This window comes from Penicillium odoratum (genome assembly GCF_028828045.1).
Source record: "Penicillium odoratum strain IBT 22623 chromosome Unknown utg000005l_segment0_segment0, whole genome shotgun sequence".
In the NCBI taxonomy this organism is placed as follows: domain Eukaryota; kingdom Fungi; phylum Ascomycota; class Eurotiomycetes; order Eurotiales; family Aspergillaceae; genus Penicillium; species Penicillium odoratum.
This window is the reverse complement of record NW_026643147.1, coordinates 2,530,901-2,549,292: the sequence shown is the minus strand read 5'-3', so window position 1 is coordinate 2,549,292 and position 18,392 is coordinate 2,530,901. Positions and strand designations below refer to the sequence as shown.

Below are 18,392 nucleotides of genomic sequence, written 5' to 3'. Positions count from 1 at the left end.
CTGCATGCTACAGTTTTTCGATCAAAACTGTTCTCGTGTCAGCGGATTTTTTTCATCGGCTCCGTTATGATGTGTTGGAACGAACTACTTGCCCCGTATTTCTCCGAGTAAGGGGGTAAAGGACGGATATCAAGTTCCCCGCGGAAAAGGGAACACAAAATCCAGTTATTGATGATCAGTCTCTATCTTCGCGTCTATTGTTATTGTTGCGTTGCTTGTTTGTTTTGACAAGCCAATACCCTACACACATGTCTGTCTATGTTATCCTTTTCGTGAGGTCGTGGTAATGGATTAATATTTGAATTTGAGTATACTTTTCTTCACATACCTAGTTAGGCTTGCCTAGGTAGTACTGTAAAAGATATGAAAGGCCTCCTACCTAATGTAGATGTCGGGACTGTTCCAAAAAAAAATTCTGTCTTCGTACATGGATCCCATGACTGGTAGTACCGTGGCGCGGCAAACCTTGATGGTACACAAATGAGGAAGCTTGGGGAGGATTATTAAGTATGAGTCAAAGGGAAAGGATGTACTGTTTGAAATGGTAACGCAGAGATGGGGACACTTGGTATTGACGCACTACGTGAAGAATAGGCTCTAACCTATGGTAATAAGAGCCATGTCCCATGATTAATAAGTGTGAAAGACTACGAGTAGTCAAAAAATCGAAAGCACAGAATGTCCTAGCCCGAGGGTGTATCCCCTGGAGATAAATCTCCCATTAATAAGAAATGCCGTTGTAAATCGCCGATCCTCGCGTCCCCGAAACAAAGTAACTCTGATTGGCTCAGTTGTGCATGGCCTTCTTCTCAATCGCACCAGGCGGAAGAACATCCTCAAGAGTCTCACCGGTACCCTCGAGATCCTCCTCGATCGGAACCGAGTCCTTGATCTTGAAGATGATAACCGGTGCAGCAAACAGAAGCGAGCCACAGAGGAGACCCCAGTTGGAAGCAAACTCGCTCATGTAGGGGATTTTTTGCTGTCCATCCAGGGACCACATCACGGCGGCACCGGCAGACTGCAGACCCTTGTAGAAACCGGCCAAATTAGCGAGCTTGCGACCGGAGTTACCAAGAGCGCCCATCAGCCAGTACACGGTACCCTGCCAAACTGCATCGTAGAACCCGTAGAAGAAATACAAGAACATGGGGCCCTCAAATCCGGGGGTCGTCCAGTCCCAGGCCTTGAAGTTGACATCGGCAACGGTCTCACGGGTGTACCCCTTCTGCCAGACATAGCCACCGCCCCAGATAGCCATGGTAAGAACAAACAAAACAACAAGGGCAATACGCGCACGGGTACTGCGGCGAACAGACTTGATGTCAAGCAGCGGCCCGATAATGGCAGCCGCCACAATCTGGGCAAACCAATACAGGAAATTGTTGAGAGACTTGGTGCGAGTGTTGAAATAGGCACTGTTGACGCTGTTCATCTGGTAGGTGTAGAACCAGTTGGAGGACCAGAACATCGGGAAGAGCAGGACAATGAACGGCTGATGGCTAATAGTCTCCCACAGACCGATAATCTCTGTTTTCCAGGTGGGGCTCTTCATCAGAATCACGCGAGAGCCATCTGGGCGCACGATCTTGTCTGCATCGCAAATAAACAGGGCGAGGACAGCGCCGAAAGCCATGAGCACGATGAATCCGATGTAGGTACCATCGTTAACGTCTTTCTTAACCGTGACATGGATATTCTGGCCAAGGGGGATCTGGAAAAATATGCGTCAGAACTGCGATTTGCGTATGAAGTGAGAAATCCTTACCAAGGCTCCAATACATGCGCCAACGTTGAAGATCGCCCAAAACCACGCAAAGTAATGGCCCTTCTTTTGCTCAGGAGGATAAGACATCATGATGGCACCCTGAGCAGCCCACAGCAAACCAGCGCAAACACCCAGTAGAGCACCCGCAAAGATATTGAACCCATCGACATTTTTATGCATGGACACCAGCAGACTGATAGCATAAATACAATAACCAATGCCACCAAACGAAAGAGCGAAGCGAACGCCAATGCGATTGACGAAAGTTCCCGCGAAGAAGCCAATGACGGCAAAAGTACTGTAGAGTGCAGTGTTCTAAAGAGAAAGACGTTAGTGACAGCCGAACTGGAGTGTGGAGTGCGGGTCGATCACTTACCATGTTATCACCCAAAGTGGGATCAATCCTTCCACCTCCACCGAGGCCACCAAGCGCATTAAACATTCCTGGACACATGAAGCATACAAAGGCGACCATTACCAGCTGGAAGCCAGGAGAGGCATACCAAGTGGTGAATCCACCAATGCGTAGAGGTCTGTACATCCATCCAGCGGGACGAGGGGGCTCATCGACAGAGTAAGTAGCAGAGCGAACTTCCAGGCCATCCTGGGCAGACTTTGAGTTCTCCATATCAGCCATGATAAAAGAGTTCACAGATGATGTGGAGAAGAGGATGTGAAAAGGTTGATGAAGATCAAAACGAGGGAAGGAGGGGAAGTTAAGAGGTTAAGAGGTTAAGAGGTTAAGAGGTTAAGAGGTTAAGAGGTTAAGAGGTTTAGAGATTTAGAGGAAGGAACAACAAACAAAACGAACGTGAAGTTTTGACAGGAAAGGAAATTCTAAAAAAAATAAGAAAAATAAGAAAATACGACCACGAGTGAAGGTAGCATCAAGATCCCGGGTTTCCCCAAACTTATGAGAATCCACTTTAGCTTGGTTATGCGGGGATCAGAGTCATGATTGGGTTAACATAATAGATGGATCTCCGCTTTATGTAGAGTGACACCTGATGAATAACTATGTCGCGTGATAAGAATATGAAAACGTAGTATCGAGTCGCATGGCTTAAACTTCACTTTAATACAAATCTCGACTCTTTACCACATGAAAATCTGATGCAGTAACTTAACAATGTGGGGATGTCCACTTAGTCAGCATAGCAGCCAATGGAGGGAAAGGGATTTGGTACAGCTTTAACTCTTTTAGTCTAGAGTGATTCTTTCTTCGTATACTTGACAAGGCGCATGAAAGATCCTAGGGCTTGACATTAGTAAAAATACTGTAGTATTGCCAACATATCATATGGTGACACTGTAGATAGTGATATAGTCAACGTTACCTAACGGCGAGCTTGCAGTGGAACATGGGAACCTCGTATAAATTCACATAGTGAAAGTTTAAAAAGGTTAAAAATAAGCTAAAATAACCGAGGTTAAATGACAGGCTAGAATGGACATGTCTTATCTCCACAATTAATGAGACTCTCGCTTATCAAACTACCTCTATGCTACTCTTCTTCTGATTCTTCTTTCCCTTCTGATTCATCGGACTCATCGTCCGCCGTCTCCTCACTACCAGTAGACATGGCTCTGTCCATGGGCTCACTCTTGACCCGTGCACTAGGGACTGGCGCTTCTTCCTCATCCACATCCACATCGACGTCCACGTCCATGTCACTATCAATCGCATCACTTGCCAAGGTAACCTCGTTGGGTCGACGCACCGAATGAGAATGTTCCTCCATATTATCTTCGGCTTCCCGTGCAGCCAGCTCCTCTGCGCGCTTCACCCGACGTAGCAGAACTGGATCAGGTCGCAGGTCATTCGCACTGAACACAGTCGAGCAGACTGGACATTTGACTGCACGTATACGCCGAGTCCCGCGGTCAGGTCCACCGGGAATCGTCAACGAGCTGCCCGCAATCATACTGTGAATAGCCTCACTTTCGAAACTATGCGAACACTTCTCGCTGGTGACTGGTTCTCGGTAGGGCAACAATGTAAGCGGACACTTCAGGGAGATACGCTCTCGCTGGATAACAATATCGTCATCGGGTTCAGGTTCGGGGTTGCGTCGACTGCGCGTAGACTGATTCCGTGACCCGGATGCATTGCGTGACCCTTCCAAATGCTCAAACCAAGTAGAAGAGTGTGGTAATGGCGGAGCCTCCTCGTTGGGGAACTTGGCATTGTGCACCATACGGTAAAACCCAACGTAAGAATTGTGGCTGGCATATCTATAGCCCATAATTAGCACGCTGAACCTATTCGTAAGGGCCAGAATTCAACATACCTGTCAGTCAACGACAGCTCCTTCCAATTCTCAGCCTCAGTCGCAAGACTCTCTTTCAGTTTTTGAGATACCGATTCCCGAGCACTTCGCCCCTCCGCCCCTCGCGAAGGAGTCCCCTCAAAATCTTCATCCGCAGAATCATCCCCATCCATCCCGTCCTCCCCATCCACCTCCTGCCTCGCTTGTCTCCTTGTCCTCCTCGGCCCCAAAGCTGCACGCTGTGCCTCCTCCTCTTCCTTCGAAATCCGTTTAATAGACTCATCCCACCGCTGCAGCTTAGTCTCCAAATCAATCATCCCTCGCACCTTCTCATCCATTTGTCCCGTCACTGCACCGGTACTGCGTTCAAGAGCACCAAGTCTCTCGGTCTCCTCATTTTCGTACTCGTCGGAATCGTATTCTTTGCCTTCAGCGGCACTCTCATTCCTTCGCTTTTCTTTGGCTCTCTCGCAGCGAATCTGCGCATCACATAGTCTTTCGTTGACTTCACCAGCTGATTCGGTGAGTTGAATGATCGCATGATCTATGTGGGTCTTGAGGGCCTTGTATTGAGGGTCTTCGAGGAGTTTTGCTAGCATTCTGCTGGATTCGCCTGTGAGGGGGCCTTCGGAGGCTTCGTAGGGGGGTAGTTCTGGGATCTCAATCTCTTCGAATGTCTGTCTTTGTTGTGTGCTTGTGGAGGCTCGAGACTGAGTGCGAGACTGAGCGCTTGATGGAGCGCGTGATTGTGATACCCGCTGGCGCGCGGGGGTTGAGTACATCATGATTGGGCTCAGTGCTGTTGTGTGGGTTGAAAGGTTTATGAGGGCCAAATTAGGAGTAAATCAAAGAATGAGATGTTGAGATAAATAAAAGAAAGTGAATGGAGATATTTGATACAAAGAACTGCACTTCCAAAGATTCGAAATCCAAACGCGTCGCGATCTGCACTAGGCCCAATTGGGGGTATAAGTGGGAGCGATAAGCTTATCGTTTAACGCTTATCGTCTATCTATAATATAGGCAAGTAGGATGAAAACATACTAGTACAATTAACAGATGCAATATCTATGAAAGTCTACATTTTACAAAGCAATATTTACTACCCCTCAGACCTTGTAGAAACAGAAGGCATGATAGAAACCCATGAAAAGTTAGTAGCTGTGATAGCACATGATCAAGGATGTTACTCACTAACTGCGTCCTTCTCCTCCTCGGTCATAGCGAGAGCACCCGTAGCCCGGTCTCGAACTCCCATACGCTCGCTGAGTGGTCCCAACTCGCGGTCGTTCTTTTCGTCCTCCCAAATATCCAGGAAGGGCTTGCGGTACTGCAGTTCAAGGTTATAGTCCTCGGTCAGGCTGGAATCGAAGGTTAGTGATACAAATACAACACGGCATATAGAATACTCACGCGCGGAATGCCTCCCAAGGAACAACGTATTCAGGCACCTCTTCGACGGCTTCACGCATGAAGTAGGTATATCTCCATCCAAAGGGCGGGCGGAAGACACCGTCCTCAGGCGTCGGGCCAGGGAACCGGACGCGATAGATATCATTTCCCCATTCGCACTTCTCATCCTCCTCAACCTCGCCATCTTCCGGAGCCTCGGGCTGAGAGCCCTTGGCAGCCTCACGCTCCCGACGCTTTTCATGGAACGCACTGACACGGCTAGTGATCATATCTGAGTTCGGGCACACGCCAATGAAGCGACCACCTTTCTTGAGACAACCAGCGACGTTGCTAAGCATCTGACGCGTCTTCTCCTCGCTCTCAAATGCGTAGTGGATCGCAAACATGGATGTAACAACATCAAAACCACCTCCTGGACCCCATCGCGATGCCATCAAGTTCGCGCCGGGACCCGCATTGGGATCAAAGCCGACCTGCTGGATGATCCGAACATCGCCCAGCGACTCGCCAAAGCAATCCTTCGTCTGGAACTCCCCATGGAACAACGCCGGAGGTGGTCGTCGACCCCGCTGTCCACGCCCAGATCGCATAGAAGCATACCGATCCCGTGCCTGCTCAATAGAGACATTGGCCGGGTCCAGTCCAACATAGAGCTCCACCTTCTGCGGTGCAAGCTGCCATTTCCCCAAATCACCACCCTTTCCACAACCCAGATCAAGCACAAGAAGCTTTTTATCATCCATAGGAGGCGGACCCATACTATCCTCCGCCCAATTCTTGCTATCTTCGAACCGCGCCCCAAACTCCTCATCAGGCGCGAATTTCTGAATCAACGTACTCTTCACCCAGTTATTGAAGCTGCGCAGCCCCTTGATCTTACTCTCTGTCTTGCGCCACTCGCGGCCACGCTCAGGGACCGCATTGTAGTGCTGCCGCACGACGTCCGTCACGCCACGGTCTCGGGACATTCGCTCCGCATCTTCCATTTCTTGCCGGTCGCGATCCTCCTGTCTCCGTCTCATGGTCTCGCGGTCGACGATTCCCATGCGGGCACCGCCGCCTGGGCGCTTGCGCTGCTTGGGCGGGTCATCGGCGGGTGGAGGGCTGCGAGGTTGCAAGGGAGAGCGAGATCGTCGGGGGCCTTCGCGGGAGGCGTTGTGAGGGCTGCGGGAGCGGTCACGACGTGAGAAGACTGAAGGAGGTGTGCGGCCGCGCTTTCGGTTTTGTTGGCTTTCCATTCGTCTGCGTTTGGAAACGGGTCCTGATGGGGCTTGCTGGTTGTCGGTTCCTGTGTTGTCCTCGTTTGGCCTGCGCTCCGATGCGCCTGGTGAGGCTGAGGCCCCATTCTTGTTTCCTTCGTAATTAACGGTTGCATTGGGCACCTTCGGAGCTCCTGAGCCGAGTGAAGAGTCCATTTCGTGGAGAGGAAAGGTGTGACTTGTTGAGTTAAGCTGAAAGGATTGACCCAAGGTTTGGGATTTTGAGACTTAAAATTTCGGTGGGCTGATATCCCCCTAGGACTCGGAATATAAGAAGAGAGCGATGAAGACTTGTAAATAGAAAAGCAGTCAAAGGAATCAAGTCAAATCCAGGTGAGAAGAGTCGAGAGTTTGATTTGGGAAGGAAGCTCCGCGTGGATCTGAACAAATTAGGGAACCAATCAACTCTTAGTTCATCACTACAGACTACAGTATAGGGAATTTTTTCAACCCTTTATACCTACTATCTTCTTTGAATACTTTAATAACCTTATATACAAATGATTTGAATAAAGTCTTTATAAATTCGTGACTTTGGCTTTACTTTCACGTCACTTAATGTTCACAGATTTAATAGTCAGTGCTGATTCTGCTGACTGTATAACATCAAAGACTTTTTTTATATGTGTATTCTTTATACTAGGCAAGACCAAATGAGAGGCAGTATTAAAGAAGAACAATGCTAGCTCAACTTTACATGCTGTTCTCAGACGCTTGGTGGCCGAAATAATCCCAAATAGTTGAAGCCACTCCCAAAATTCATGTTAAATTTGTGAACGGCCGATTCGTGGGGGCCCCTAACCAACTTGATGAACAAGCATCTTGTGTCGTGGTTATGAAACTTCTGGGCACATTTCGAGAATGATTTCTCCGCAACACTAGGTGGAGCATTGGTGAATCTTAAGTATTGCAGCACGTCTCAAATGTCCATCGGTGGTAAATGCCGTCCTGAACTGACTCCGCACAATCCCACCAACAAGAATCCCATCGTCCTCGATGAGGATAGAAAAATGTGAAGAAATTGGGAAACCATACGTGTGAGAAACCGACCTAAACCTTCTCGACTGTGGTGCCAACGTCGAGGAGCCATGTCTGGAACCGGGTCAGCGCTGATGATACCTGCGGCTTGGATTTCCGAGGGCTCATCAACCAGGAATCTCGTGCGTTTGAAGTTGAGTTCGGATGATCCCGAATGTCAAATATTCCTTCAAAATTTCTTTTGATCCTAAAAATGGACCGTGATGTGATTTAGGCCACATGATTCTGGATGTCAAATATTTCTTGAAGGTCACTCTCGATCCGGGATATTGGCTGTGAAGTCTTCTGCAGCCTTTTATCCTATCTAAAACCTTTGGTATCCTGCCACAGATATCAAAGAAGTCACACACACGAGAAGGGTCCATAGTCAAAGGGTCCATGTGGCTCTCCTCAACCGTATCGAGGATATGGTACCCTAGTCGTTGAGCCTCAGTGAGTAGGGTCTGTGTTTATCGAAGGAAGTTTTGATTTAAACAAGAACTGAGCCCAGTTCCACAAATGTTTGAGGTTTGATATGAAATGCTCGCAGCATTAGCCATGGTAGTGAGAAGAAGTAAGAAGGTGAACCCACATCAAATACAGATCTTGAGATCCCTTGGCTAGAGATCATTGTAGACAACAGAGAGTATGTGACTGAAAGACATCATCGACTTCACCATTGTGGGATGAGGTATCACCAAGTCTTATGCCCATCGTTGACAGACGTTAAGGAAAAGAAGAAGATAGGATAGAAAGAAGGCTGATAAGATCTGCGATGGAATAGTCATCAAGATGGTTAAGAACAAAAGCAGAGATTGCATGTGGGTGGTTGAAGGAAAAATGGTCTGGTTCATTGCGAGTATGTAACGGGCATCGCAGGACTTGAGATAATGCCACATTATCCACAGCCATACTACGTTACTTTCCCATTAGTTCCTCATTAGTTTTACGTCTCTTCCAACTGTTGACAGAAGCTTACAAGACTGTACTTGGGATGTAATTATAGGAGGCAGCTTGGTATACATACTACCATCTTACAGCTTGGAAAAGTGCCGCGCATAATGATGAGAACTATGTATAAAAAATTCTCATAAGACACATTGAAGCACAGGCGCAAAATCATGTTCCGGAGTTCAGCACTCTTACCCCCCTACTGGAGGCTCTTCAGCTTCACAAATTTAGCGCGAAGCTGGTACAGAGCGATTATGACATCCGCGATGCCTTTTTGATAACGGGCGCCTGCCCCAGAGGGCGCTGCGTCCACAAGGATGCGGTTGATTCGCAGAGTCTGTCCATCGATGTAGCATATGAGGGGGGCAGTATTACTAGGGTGTAATTGGCCATTGAAAGCTGCATCATATATTTGGTATCTTGTAGTCAATTCTGTAGCAAAAGCTTCATCCGTCGGCTCAAGGGTGAAAGGCGAGAATTTAAGCGCAGAGAAAACAACTGCAAGGTTAGCCTTGAGACTTGGGATTTCCTCGGGTTGTGTAGACTTATCCAACATCTTGGCCTTCTTGGATTGGGGGTCAGTCATGTCCGTTGAGCTTTGCTTCTGTTCTCGCTTCCGTGGTTTCGGTGCCAAGTTTGAATCTGCCTGGTCATTCGACGTAGAGGCTTCGTCCGATGAGCCGTTATTATTAGTATACAAGTATAATTTTCTTCAATGGTGGAAGTGGTAGCAACTTTAGTTATACAAATGGCAACCATTGCAATGATTGCAACGTCGGCAACAGAAACAACGTCATCAATGGCGGTAGGGCTGTTGGTGATATCAGCTTCGTTCATGGGGGCATTGCAATGTAGCAAATTCTTTTCAGCTACCTTATGCGCAGATTTTAGTTGGAAGCCATCTTACTAGTGTGGATAGCAAGTAGATTTAATTGGTGAAAGCTTGGAACGCTGCGAAAAGAAAAAAGCGTGCGGAAAGTAGAAAAGTGTTCGGGTGGGAGAAGGAACGTAACTGGAAGGGGAGAAGAAGAAATTGAAGAAAATGATTCTAGCAAATTAGAGTGGAAGCAAAAGGTAGTGGCAAGAAGCTTTATTGTACAAGGGAATAAGTGTGATGTGAATTCGAAAGAGTTCAGCTGCCTATGCAAATTTCAATCATAAAACGCTGGGGAAATGATACATGATAGGGAATCAAAGTGCTAAACGTGGTGTAAAAGAAAGAACAATGACATTATTTCGGAGGCGGGGGAGCAGAGTTCCGGGGTGCTGGTTTGGATTTCAAGGATTGTCGTACCCGTCGGAGCTTGGCCCACCACTCGCGGTCTGCAGTTTTCCGGGTCTCCTCATCTTCCTCATCGGGAGCCGAGTCATGCATGGGCGTACTGGGTCGGCTATTAATCGTATCCATGGATGCCACAGATCGCAATCTTCGACGATGCTTCACCTTGCATGCCTCAGCCACCACTTGCCATCCACTACGCAGGCTATCTATCCTTTGATTTGGTTTCCCAGATCCACTTTGTGCCACCGGGTCAATCCACGGACAGTATTCCATGTGCTCTGAAGCCACATCTAATGATGTATAAACTGGGACGTCTCCGTTCTCCTTTGGCTTGTACATCCATAGACCTAGGCGGCGGAAGCAGGCTTTGCACCCGACTAACCCTGCAGCTCCGTCTGCCACGGAATCCCACCCAAAGAGAGCCAACGCAAGCGCTGCACGGTTGAGTGATGTTGGCTCTGCTGAGGGCTGTAGAACAGGGGCCTCTCCGTTGGATTCAGTTGGTACATTTGTTGCTTCCGGGGCTTTCTCGGTGTCTTTGAACCACTCCACAGGTAAAGTTTTGATGAGGCCATCCATATCGAATCCCTGGGGAGTTTCAATGGCACTTTCAGCGGGTAATTTGTCACCCATCTTCAAAACATTTATATAGCGATCATGCAGCCTAGCAATAGCCGTGTCTGTATTCACCAATTGCAAATGTTGGATTGTAGCTAAAAGGGAATCAGAAGTGAAACAATAACACAAGAGAATTCTAAACATACCGTCACAGCCTTTGTTCCTCCACGGACAGTTTTCAGCGTGGGCATTACTTAGCTGCTTCGCATACTCGTCCACCAGTCTTGTGCCTATGTATCATTAGTATCAGAAAAAGAAAGAAAGAAACGCAAAATGGTAACATACGGACTTCCTTGCGCTCCTGTACCTTCTCCGCATCGTATCCGTCTAGCTCATCGATTTCATCGGGCAACTTCACAACCACAGAGCCGCCACAGCCACTGACACAGCTCACTCGCATGGTATCAGTGCATATCCATCCGCGCTTGGCCCACTGCACTTCATTGATCGGGGCAGGTTTTGAAGTCCATCGGTCCACGCGACGAAAAGTCTCCAGTCGCTCGAGGAAGACATCGCGGTCCCAAGGGACAAAAGTTGGGCGTTTCGACGAAGATGTTGAGGACGTCCGAGATTTAGAGCCAGAGAGCTTTGTTAAAGAATTTCGTATAGTGATCGGGTTTGAATTGTCGTTGCTGGTCAGACGGACCTTCTTGATGGAGAGGTTGACGAGTGGACGGTCTTGCGCGCTTGCGGTTGCAGGTGTTGACGTTGACGTCCAGGGTTTGGGCGCATTGTCAAGATTGAGGGGTTTAGATATGGACTCTAAAACCCGGTGGAATTTCCGTTTCTTTGATTCCACGGCGTATGACATTGTGGGGTTGAGAGATGGAGTTCTGTCAGACAAGTTTCGCGATCTCGAGCTACGGATGAATGAGATAGTTAACACGATAGGGCGATAGGTGCCTTAGGCATTCAAAGTTCATGTCTAGACTACAAACACGGCAAAATCACTAAATGAAGATAATTTTGATGACCAAGTCACTAGATGGAGTCTTTTGTTATTTATTGAGATCTCACTGGGGTATAATCAAATCAGCGTCTCATTCAAGGTTCAATGTGAATACTCCATAGTCTGGCAGCAAATCCCTCATTCCTGATTGGTCGTAGCTAAAGACCCGCAACAATCGCATGATCTCCAATCGAGTGTTCGCCATTTTCTTCTTCTCCGATCCCCCATTCACCTTTGCCATGGCTTCTCTAGGCACGTCTCTGCCGTTATGGCGGGGTCTTGCGCCTCATTTATCCAAGGACCTATTTAAATGTCATCAATGCCTTCGAAACCAGGGCTACGCCGCCAAATCCATCCGCCGATATGGTGCAATGCCTCCGCCCCAGCCGAACAAGGTCCGCTCGTCTCTGTTTACCGACAAGAACCGTCAATTCTTTACCCACAGTCTTCGTCAGTCTGCTGCTGCACCCTTGGTTGCAGATGCAGTTGCAGAGACCTCCACGAAGGCCAAGTCGAGCATGCCTAAGATCAGCTCCAAGTCCGTTGCATACTGGCTTCTGGGTAGCGCAGCGAGTGTCTTTGGTATTGTGGTTTTTGGTGGTTTGACTCGTCTTACTGAATCTGGGTTAGTTGTTTTATCACATTCTCTGTTGATTGAATTGGGTGACTTGGGAGCTGACAGGATAAACCTTTACAGTTTGAGTATTACCGAATGGCGACCTGTGACTGGCTCTCTGCCACCCTTGAACGCAGAGGACTGGGAGTCCGAGTTCGCGAAATACCGTGCATCCCCTGAATTCCAACTTTTGAACCCGCATATGACTCTGTCCGAATTCAAGTCGATCTACTATATGGAATGGATCCACCGGCTCTGGGGCCGTTTCGTGGGTCTATCGTTTGTCCTGCCCGCTGCATACTTCGTCGCCCGAAAGAAGATCTCCGCGCCTATGGCTTGGCGTGTCTTTGGTATCTCTGGTCTGATTGCATTCCAAGGTTTCTTGGGTTGGTGGATGGTCAAGTCTGGATTGAAGGATGACCTTTTCGCTCCTGGAAGCAACCCCCGTGTGAGCCAGTACCGATTGACAGCTCACTTGGGTGCTGCCTTTATCTGCTACGTCTCTATGCTGTGGAATGGTCTCGCTATTTTGCGCTCTCACAGACTGATGAAGGATCCCGTGGCTGGGCTGAAGCAGCTCGAGGCGCTGCGTGACCCTCGCCTGGCGATCTTCCGTCGTTGCGTCGCCGGTCTCGCTCTCCTGGTCTTCACTACTGCCATGTCTGGTGCTCTTGTCGCCGGTCTGGATGCCGGTCTTATCTATAATGAGTTCCCCTACATGGGTAAGGGTTTCGCACCTCCCACCCCTGAGCTGTTTGATGAGCGCTACTCCCGTCACGAGGATCGCTCTGACCTCTGGTGGCGCAACATGCTTGAGAACCCTTCTCTTGTCCAACTCGATCACCGGATTCTCGCTATGACCACTTTCACCTCTATCATGGCTCTGTGGGCCTACAGTCGCCGCTCGCCTACTGTGAAGCGCCTGTTGCCCGCTCCTGCACGCAAGGGTATGCACGGTGTCGTGGGCTTTGCCTGCATGCAGGTTGCCCTCGGTATCACCACTTTGCTCTACCTCGTTCCTGTCCCGCTTGCCTCCGCCCACCAGGCTGGCAGTGTGTTGCTTTTGACCTGGGTTATGGTGCTGGGTAGCCGCGTGTGGAACCCGTCTCGCACCGCGAAGCTGTTGCAGATTGCTGCCAAGGGTCGGGGCCAGCCAGTCTCTTTCTCGCACGCCTATGCTTCGCGTTCGGCCGCATCCTCTACCGTGAAGCAACTGTAAGAGATTTGCTTACATGTATGAGTACGTTGACCAAGGCAAAATTCCGTTCATCTCCGCCTTACTGTCCTGATACCATCTCCATTCCTGCTCTGTGGATCTCAATCATTCACCTGTATTAGTCACCATTGTACAATATCAATATTTATAACATTTTCAATTAAAACAAACTAGTTTGATAGCCTGAGGCACATTTTCACCTTTAACCTTTGAATACAGTAAGCCACAAATTCATCGCATCGCATCAAACTTTACTCTGGAAGTCCTACATTCCTCATTCCGCCAAATCAATCGGCCTCGCCCGCCGAGACGGATTTCGTCTTGGATTTCCAAACTCCTCGCCCTCCATCTGCTCATCCACCGTCCATTCACCACGCAATCTAGATTGCCCCACAGAATGACCAGCTCTACTCTGATCCTCTTCGGCAGTAGCATCCGAAGCGGCAGAAGGATTAGAACCAGCACGCGCGTTATCCGAGCGCCCTTCTCCGCGGTCATTCCGAGTAGAAGATTCGAACGAGATGTCCACCAATGCGTTAGCCGCCTCGCGATCCTCTGCCGTGCTCACCATTCCCCTTCCGCCATGGGCAGGAGCAGGGACAGAACCAGGAGTAAGACCAGGCATAGATCTGCTTCCTACCATTGCACGTCCACTGGAAGCAAGTCTGGGAGCTGGCGTGGGAGTATCGGTGACAGGTGTAGAGGGTAGGGATCGCCTCTCATCAGAGGGTACATGAGTAGACGTGAAGGACTGGTGGCTTCGGTTCCCACCTCGTTCTCCAAGACACTTGCGACAGCATTGCCAGCCGCATGAAGTGCAGCGAGTCATTCCATCCCGGTTGCGATTGTTGCATGTATCGCATTTGGCGGTGTGGGCGGCTACGTCGCTGAACTCGACGAGGACGTCTTGTTTGGCGTTGTTTCGGAGACGGAGGGGAATTCCGTTGAATGAGACTCTTCGAGTAGAGTCTGAGCTCCGTTCCGTGGCCTTGGGTTGTTGGGGTCCACGAGACAAGAATCTCGTGGATTCTTTGGCCCTTTCGCGCATTTTTGATGGAGGTGTACTGGCGGCGCTGCTAGTAAGTTTTCTTCCAGACTCGGGTGAAATTGACGGGAGGGGACTTGAACTGTTGTTGTTCACAGTGGGGTTTAGTAGGTTAGGGATAGAGATGGGGGAATAGGGAGGTAACGGTTGGTAGCCCTATTCATCTTTCAGTTAGTGAAATGATGACTAGATATCAGTTGAAATGGTGAGATATAAACCCATGTAGCCGTAGGCAACGGCAAACGACGTAATCGATAGAGGCTCTAATAAATGTAAGTTTTTAACCTTTGAAATAATAGCACTTTAATCACAAAGTGAATCAAACCAGGTAAAAGAACTGACTGGATCGCTGGGAGTAGCTAACGGTATTCCTTGCATCGGATTCCAAGTTCTTTCATTGTAGTGTTCTTGGGAATCTTGTGCAGGACTGCCGCCAAATATGGGCGCAAGGATCGTATTTTGAGGTGGAAGCGATGGAGTCCAGGGATCATGATCATGATGCGGACATCCATGAGGGCAGGTTTGCCCATGTCTTGGAGGAACTATGGAATCGTAACTGGAACGGTTTCTTTTGTCAGGCCTATCCTGCGGTGGATCGGAAGCTGATCTTTTGCTCATGGCTAATGAGTGATAGACGTTGATAAGATGGGTAGCAGATGAGAGAAATATGATAGGTCTATGGAAATAATGATGGGAAGATAGAGAGTGATGGAAAATATAGGTAGAGATTGAAAAAGTATGCCCTTTTATGCACGAATTATCGGCGTCTTCCATCAAAAATTCAGCTTCGGGATGATTCTATAGATAGTGAGCATTATATAGCCATTCTATTGGAGAATCGAAACGAATAGATGGTCTATGAATGAATTAAAGCAGCACAACTTGAAAGCTTCACATATTTTGAAATACCTAATTTGTTCTTATCTGATGCATTCGTAAAAAAAATTGTATTCGGCAAGGCCAAAAGATCTCATCTCCGAAATACACGTTCCGACTCAAACATTCATTTATTTATGGGCTGCAGATTGCATGTTAGTGAAATTGGCTCGTGGAAATTACAGGATACTAATAACATACGGATTCCCTCCTCGGGCTGGGGCTCAATTCCAGCAATCTCGGCAGCGGACTTGGCCTCGGGGGCAGTCTTGTCCTCCTTCATGAAGGGGAAGGTGAGGACCTCCTTGATACTGTAGTTGTTGGTGAGGAACATGACCAGACGATCGATACCCAAGCCCCAACCACCAGTCGGAGGCAGTCCGTACTCGAGAGAGGTGCAGAAAGTCTCATCAACCAATTGCGCCTCGTCATCTCCCTGGTCCTTCTGGCGGGCTTGCTCCTCGAAGCGCAGACGCTGGTCGAAGGGATCGTTCAACTCGGTGTAAGAGTTACAGATCTCCTTTCCGATACAGAAAGCCTCGAAACGCTCACAGATACCGGGCTTGGTGCGGTCATACTTGGCCAAGGGGGACATCATCTGGGGGTGGCCGAAAATGAAGGTGGGGTTGATGCAGGTATCTTCGATGAATTCACCAACCATCTTGTCCAGCATGCGGGCGTTGGTGAGGGGCGGTGAGCAGTCGAGGTTCATCTTCTTGAGCATCTTCTTGAGGAACTCGTTGGTCTCCTGGGTGTGGAGTTGATCACTGGGTGGGAACTTCTCCCCGCAGGCCTCCTCCAGGGCCGGCATCATCTCCACTCGCCGCCAAGGAGCCTTCCAGTTAACATTGTACTCTTTACCATCCTGGCTGTGGAAGACAGTCTCATATCCACCGGTGAGCTCCTTGACCAAGCCAGAAACCAGCTCCTCGGTCATGTTCATCAGGTCGTACATATCGGCGTAGGCCATGTAAAATTCGCAAGTGGTGAATTCAGGGTTGTGGGTCAGATCAATACCCTCGTTGCGGAATTGCCGTCCCATCTCGTAAACTCTCTCAAGTCCACCAACAATCAGCTGCTTCAGGTACAGCTCCGGGGCAATACGCATGAAGAGGTTCATGTCATGCTCGTTGTGGTGGGTGACGAAGGGCTTGGCGGTAGCACCACCGGCAATGGCATTCATCATAGGAGTCTCGACCTCGGTGAAGTCACGAGAATCGAGGTAGTGGCGGATGTAGCTGACGATCTTGGCACGGGTGCGGAAGATGTTACGAGAGCGGTCGTTCATGATCAGGTCCAGGTAGCGTTGACGGTAACGCTGCTCCTTGTCCTGGAAACCGTAGTGCTCGGAGGGAATAGCGTGCAAGCAGGGCGACAGGAGAATGACCTCGGTGGCGAAGATGGACAGCTCACCATCGGGGCGATTCTTCGGGGCGGTACGACCGGGGAAACCGACGATACCGACGATATCACCACGGCGAAGAAGCTCGTGCTGGTCCTCGAAAGGCACATTTCCGGTGGCGTTCTGAGCCTGGCAGAAGACCTGGATCTTGACACCCTCGGCGCGAATGTCGTAGAAGTACAGTTTGGGACCAGAAGAGCGCTTGGTGTAAATACGACCGGCGATGCGGATAGGGATTTCGGGCTTCTGCTCGCCCTTCTGGAGACCCTCGTACTCCTTGACGAACTCGCGCAGATCATTGGTGACGTGGAACTTGTGGGGGTAGGGATCCGGGTTCTTGGTCTCGCGCAACTTGTTGATTCTCTTGCTGCGGATCTCGAAGTATTGCTGTGAAAAGGAAAAGTTAGAATGCCAATTGAAGATTTACAGAGGTTGCGCTTACGTTGGGAGTCAAATTTGACTCCTCGTCCTCGGCGGAAACCTTCTTCTCAGCCTTGGGAGGAGCAGCGGCTTCCTTTTCCTTCTTCTTGTTCTCCTTCTCACGCAGCTTCTGGCGTCTCTTCAATTCAGACTTGGACACCTTCTCGCCGGTGACCTCATCAAGCAGAAGGTTGGCCATGGAGACCTCGGCCTCCTTAACAGGGTTGGAATCCGCCATGATGTATGTTGGTTGACAGATCAAAAGTGGATGGTGGGATAAAGAAGGAGGGGCAAACGAAATTTTGGGCGTGACTCAACCCAGTCGCTTCTGATTGGCTGCAACCCAACTACAGGCGCATTGCCTCCATGACTCGATGATAAGCATGATCGTGCAACCTAATGATCTTGATAGAAATATAAATGCTGAATATATTTAACACTCTTGATTTTCATTCCATTCTATGCTCTAGATTTATAACATTCTCAATCATAGTGATACTAGATTGGGAGCTTAGGGCTTAGGGCAGGTCGGTGGGGCTTTACCCCGCTGTCCCGTCTGGAGGAAGTATAGAAAAGTGTCACAGTGAAATGAAGCATGGGAATCGAATATATCATTTACTGCGGATGTCAATATTATAGAATGAGCTAGCCTTTTGGTGGTGGCATGTACCTAATTGTGATTGACAGCTTTCATGGAATGAGAGATTATGTGATGGAGCTCCTCAAGGCCTTGAATCACAGTATCGAATTCCAGTATAGTTTGCGATGCTCTAAATGCACGTTATAAGCTTCATGTTCAACTTCTTAGAGTATCTAAAAGCCTATTGTATTATGCTGAGGCTCCAATGAATGTAAAGTGGTCGAGTATCAGAGGGATACCAGGACATCTAATAAGGACATGTCAAGACACCTCAGAGGCGCCAGCCAAAGCAAGAATCTCGAAAACCTCCAGAGTCTCTCACTTTTTGTTTGCCTCTATCTCTGTCTCCCTCTCCTTCTTCTTCTTCCTCTACCTCTACCTCTACCTCTACCTCTACCTCTACCTCTACCTCTACCTCTTTCTCTTCCTCCTTCCACTTCCCTTCTTCACTTCTTCCATCCTCCACCCTTCTCCTTTCATTACCTTTTCCCCATCCTTCCATCTTCCATTTTCCATTTTCCATTTTCCATCTTCCATCTCCATCATTCACATTTTTGTATTTTGTATTCTATCATCATCGCCCTTCTACAACATCGTCTTGAAGCGTTTCAGCTTCCTGGGTGTTTTAGCTTCCAGGAAATTCATCGATT

The 18,392-nt window shown here is 48.8% G+C and overlaps 8 protein-coding genes across 8 annotated transcripts; 1 reads left to right on the top strand and 7 right to left on the bottom strand.

Moving 5' to 3' along the window:
- Window positions 1–787: 787 nt before the first annotated feature.
- On the bottom strand, window positions 788–2,405 carry N7520_006488 (uncharacterized protein; the record flags this gene model as incomplete). Its single annotated transcript, XM_057140422.1, has 3 exons — window positions 788–1,714; window positions 1,769–2,083; window positions 2,145–2,405. 3 exons carry the CDS (start codon window positions 2,403–2,405, stop codon window positions 788–790), a joined length of 1,503 nt encoding a protein of 500 aa, XP_056994428.1.
- Window positions 2,406–3,273: 868 nt separating this feature from the next.
- On the bottom strand, window positions 3,274–4,823 carry N7520_006487 (SUMO ligase MMS21; the record flags this gene model as incomplete). Its single annotated transcript, XM_057140421.1, has 2 exons — window positions 3,274–4,003; window positions 4,060–4,823. The coding sequence occupies 2 exons, from the start codon at window positions 4,821–4,823 to the stop codon at window positions 3,274–3,276; spliced, it is 1,494 nt and encodes a 497-aa protein (XP_056994427.1).
- Window positions 4,824–5,224: 401 nt separating this feature from the next.
- Window positions 5,225–6,866, bottom strand: abd1 (mRNA (guanine-N7)-methyltransferase; the record flags this gene model as incomplete). Its single annotated transcript, XM_057140420.1, has 2 exons — window positions 5,225–5,399; window positions 5,452–6,866. 2 exons carry the CDS (start codon window positions 6,864–6,866, stop codon window positions 5,225–5,227), a joined length of 1,590 nt encoding a protein of 529 aa, XP_056994426.1.
- A 2,011-nt stretch (window positions 6,867–8,877) lies between these two features.
- N7520_006485 (uncharacterized protein) lies at window positions 8,878–9,264 on the bottom strand (the record flags this gene model as incomplete). The annotated part of the gene is made up of 1 exon (XM_057140419.1): window positions 8,878–9,264. The coding sequence occupies one exon, from the start codon at window positions 9,262–9,264 to the stop codon at window positions 8,878–8,880; it is 387 nt and encodes a 128-aa protein (XP_056994425.1).
- Window positions 9,265–9,909: 645 nt separating this feature from the next.
- Window positions 9,910–11,389, bottom strand: N7520_006484 (uncharacterized protein; the record flags this gene model as incomplete). Its single annotated transcript, XM_057140418.1, has 3 exons — window positions 9,910–10,640; window positions 10,725–10,808; window positions 10,864–11,389. The coding sequence occupies 3 exons, from the start codon at window positions 11,387–11,389 to the stop codon at window positions 9,910–9,912; spliced, it is 1,341 nt and encodes a 446-aa protein (XP_056994424.1).
- Window positions 11,390–11,706: 317 nt separating this feature from the next.
- On the top strand, window positions 11,707–13,362 carry cox15 (cytochrome c oxidase assembly protein cox15; the record flags this gene model as incomplete). Its single annotated transcript, XM_057140417.1, has 2 exons — window positions 11,707–12,152; window positions 12,225–13,362. The coding sequence occupies 2 exons, from the start codon at window positions 11,707–11,709 to the stop codon at window positions 13,360–13,362; spliced, it is 1,584 nt and encodes a 527-aa protein (XP_056994423.1).
- A 271-nt stretch (window positions 13,363–13,633) lies between these two features.
- Window positions 13,634–14,407, bottom strand: N7520_006482 (uncharacterized protein; the record flags this gene model as incomplete). Its single annotated transcript, XM_057140416.1, has 1 exon — window positions 13,634–14,407. One exon carries the CDS (start codon window positions 14,405–14,407, stop codon window positions 13,634–13,636), a length of 774 nt encoding a protein of 257 aa, XP_056994422.1.
- Window positions 14,408–15,411: 1,004 nt separating this feature from the next.
- On the bottom strand, window positions 15,412–17,340 carry N7520_006481 (lysine--tRNA ligase KRS1; the record flags this gene model as incomplete). Its single annotated transcript, XM_057140415.1, has 3 exons — window positions 15,412–15,422; window positions 15,482–17,069; window positions 17,125–17,340. The coding sequence occupies 3 exons, from the start codon at window positions 17,338–17,340 to the stop codon at window positions 15,412–15,414; spliced, it is 1,815 nt and encodes a 604-aa protein (XP_056994421.1).
- Between the last annotated feature and the right edge of the window lie 1,052 nt (window positions 17,341–18,392).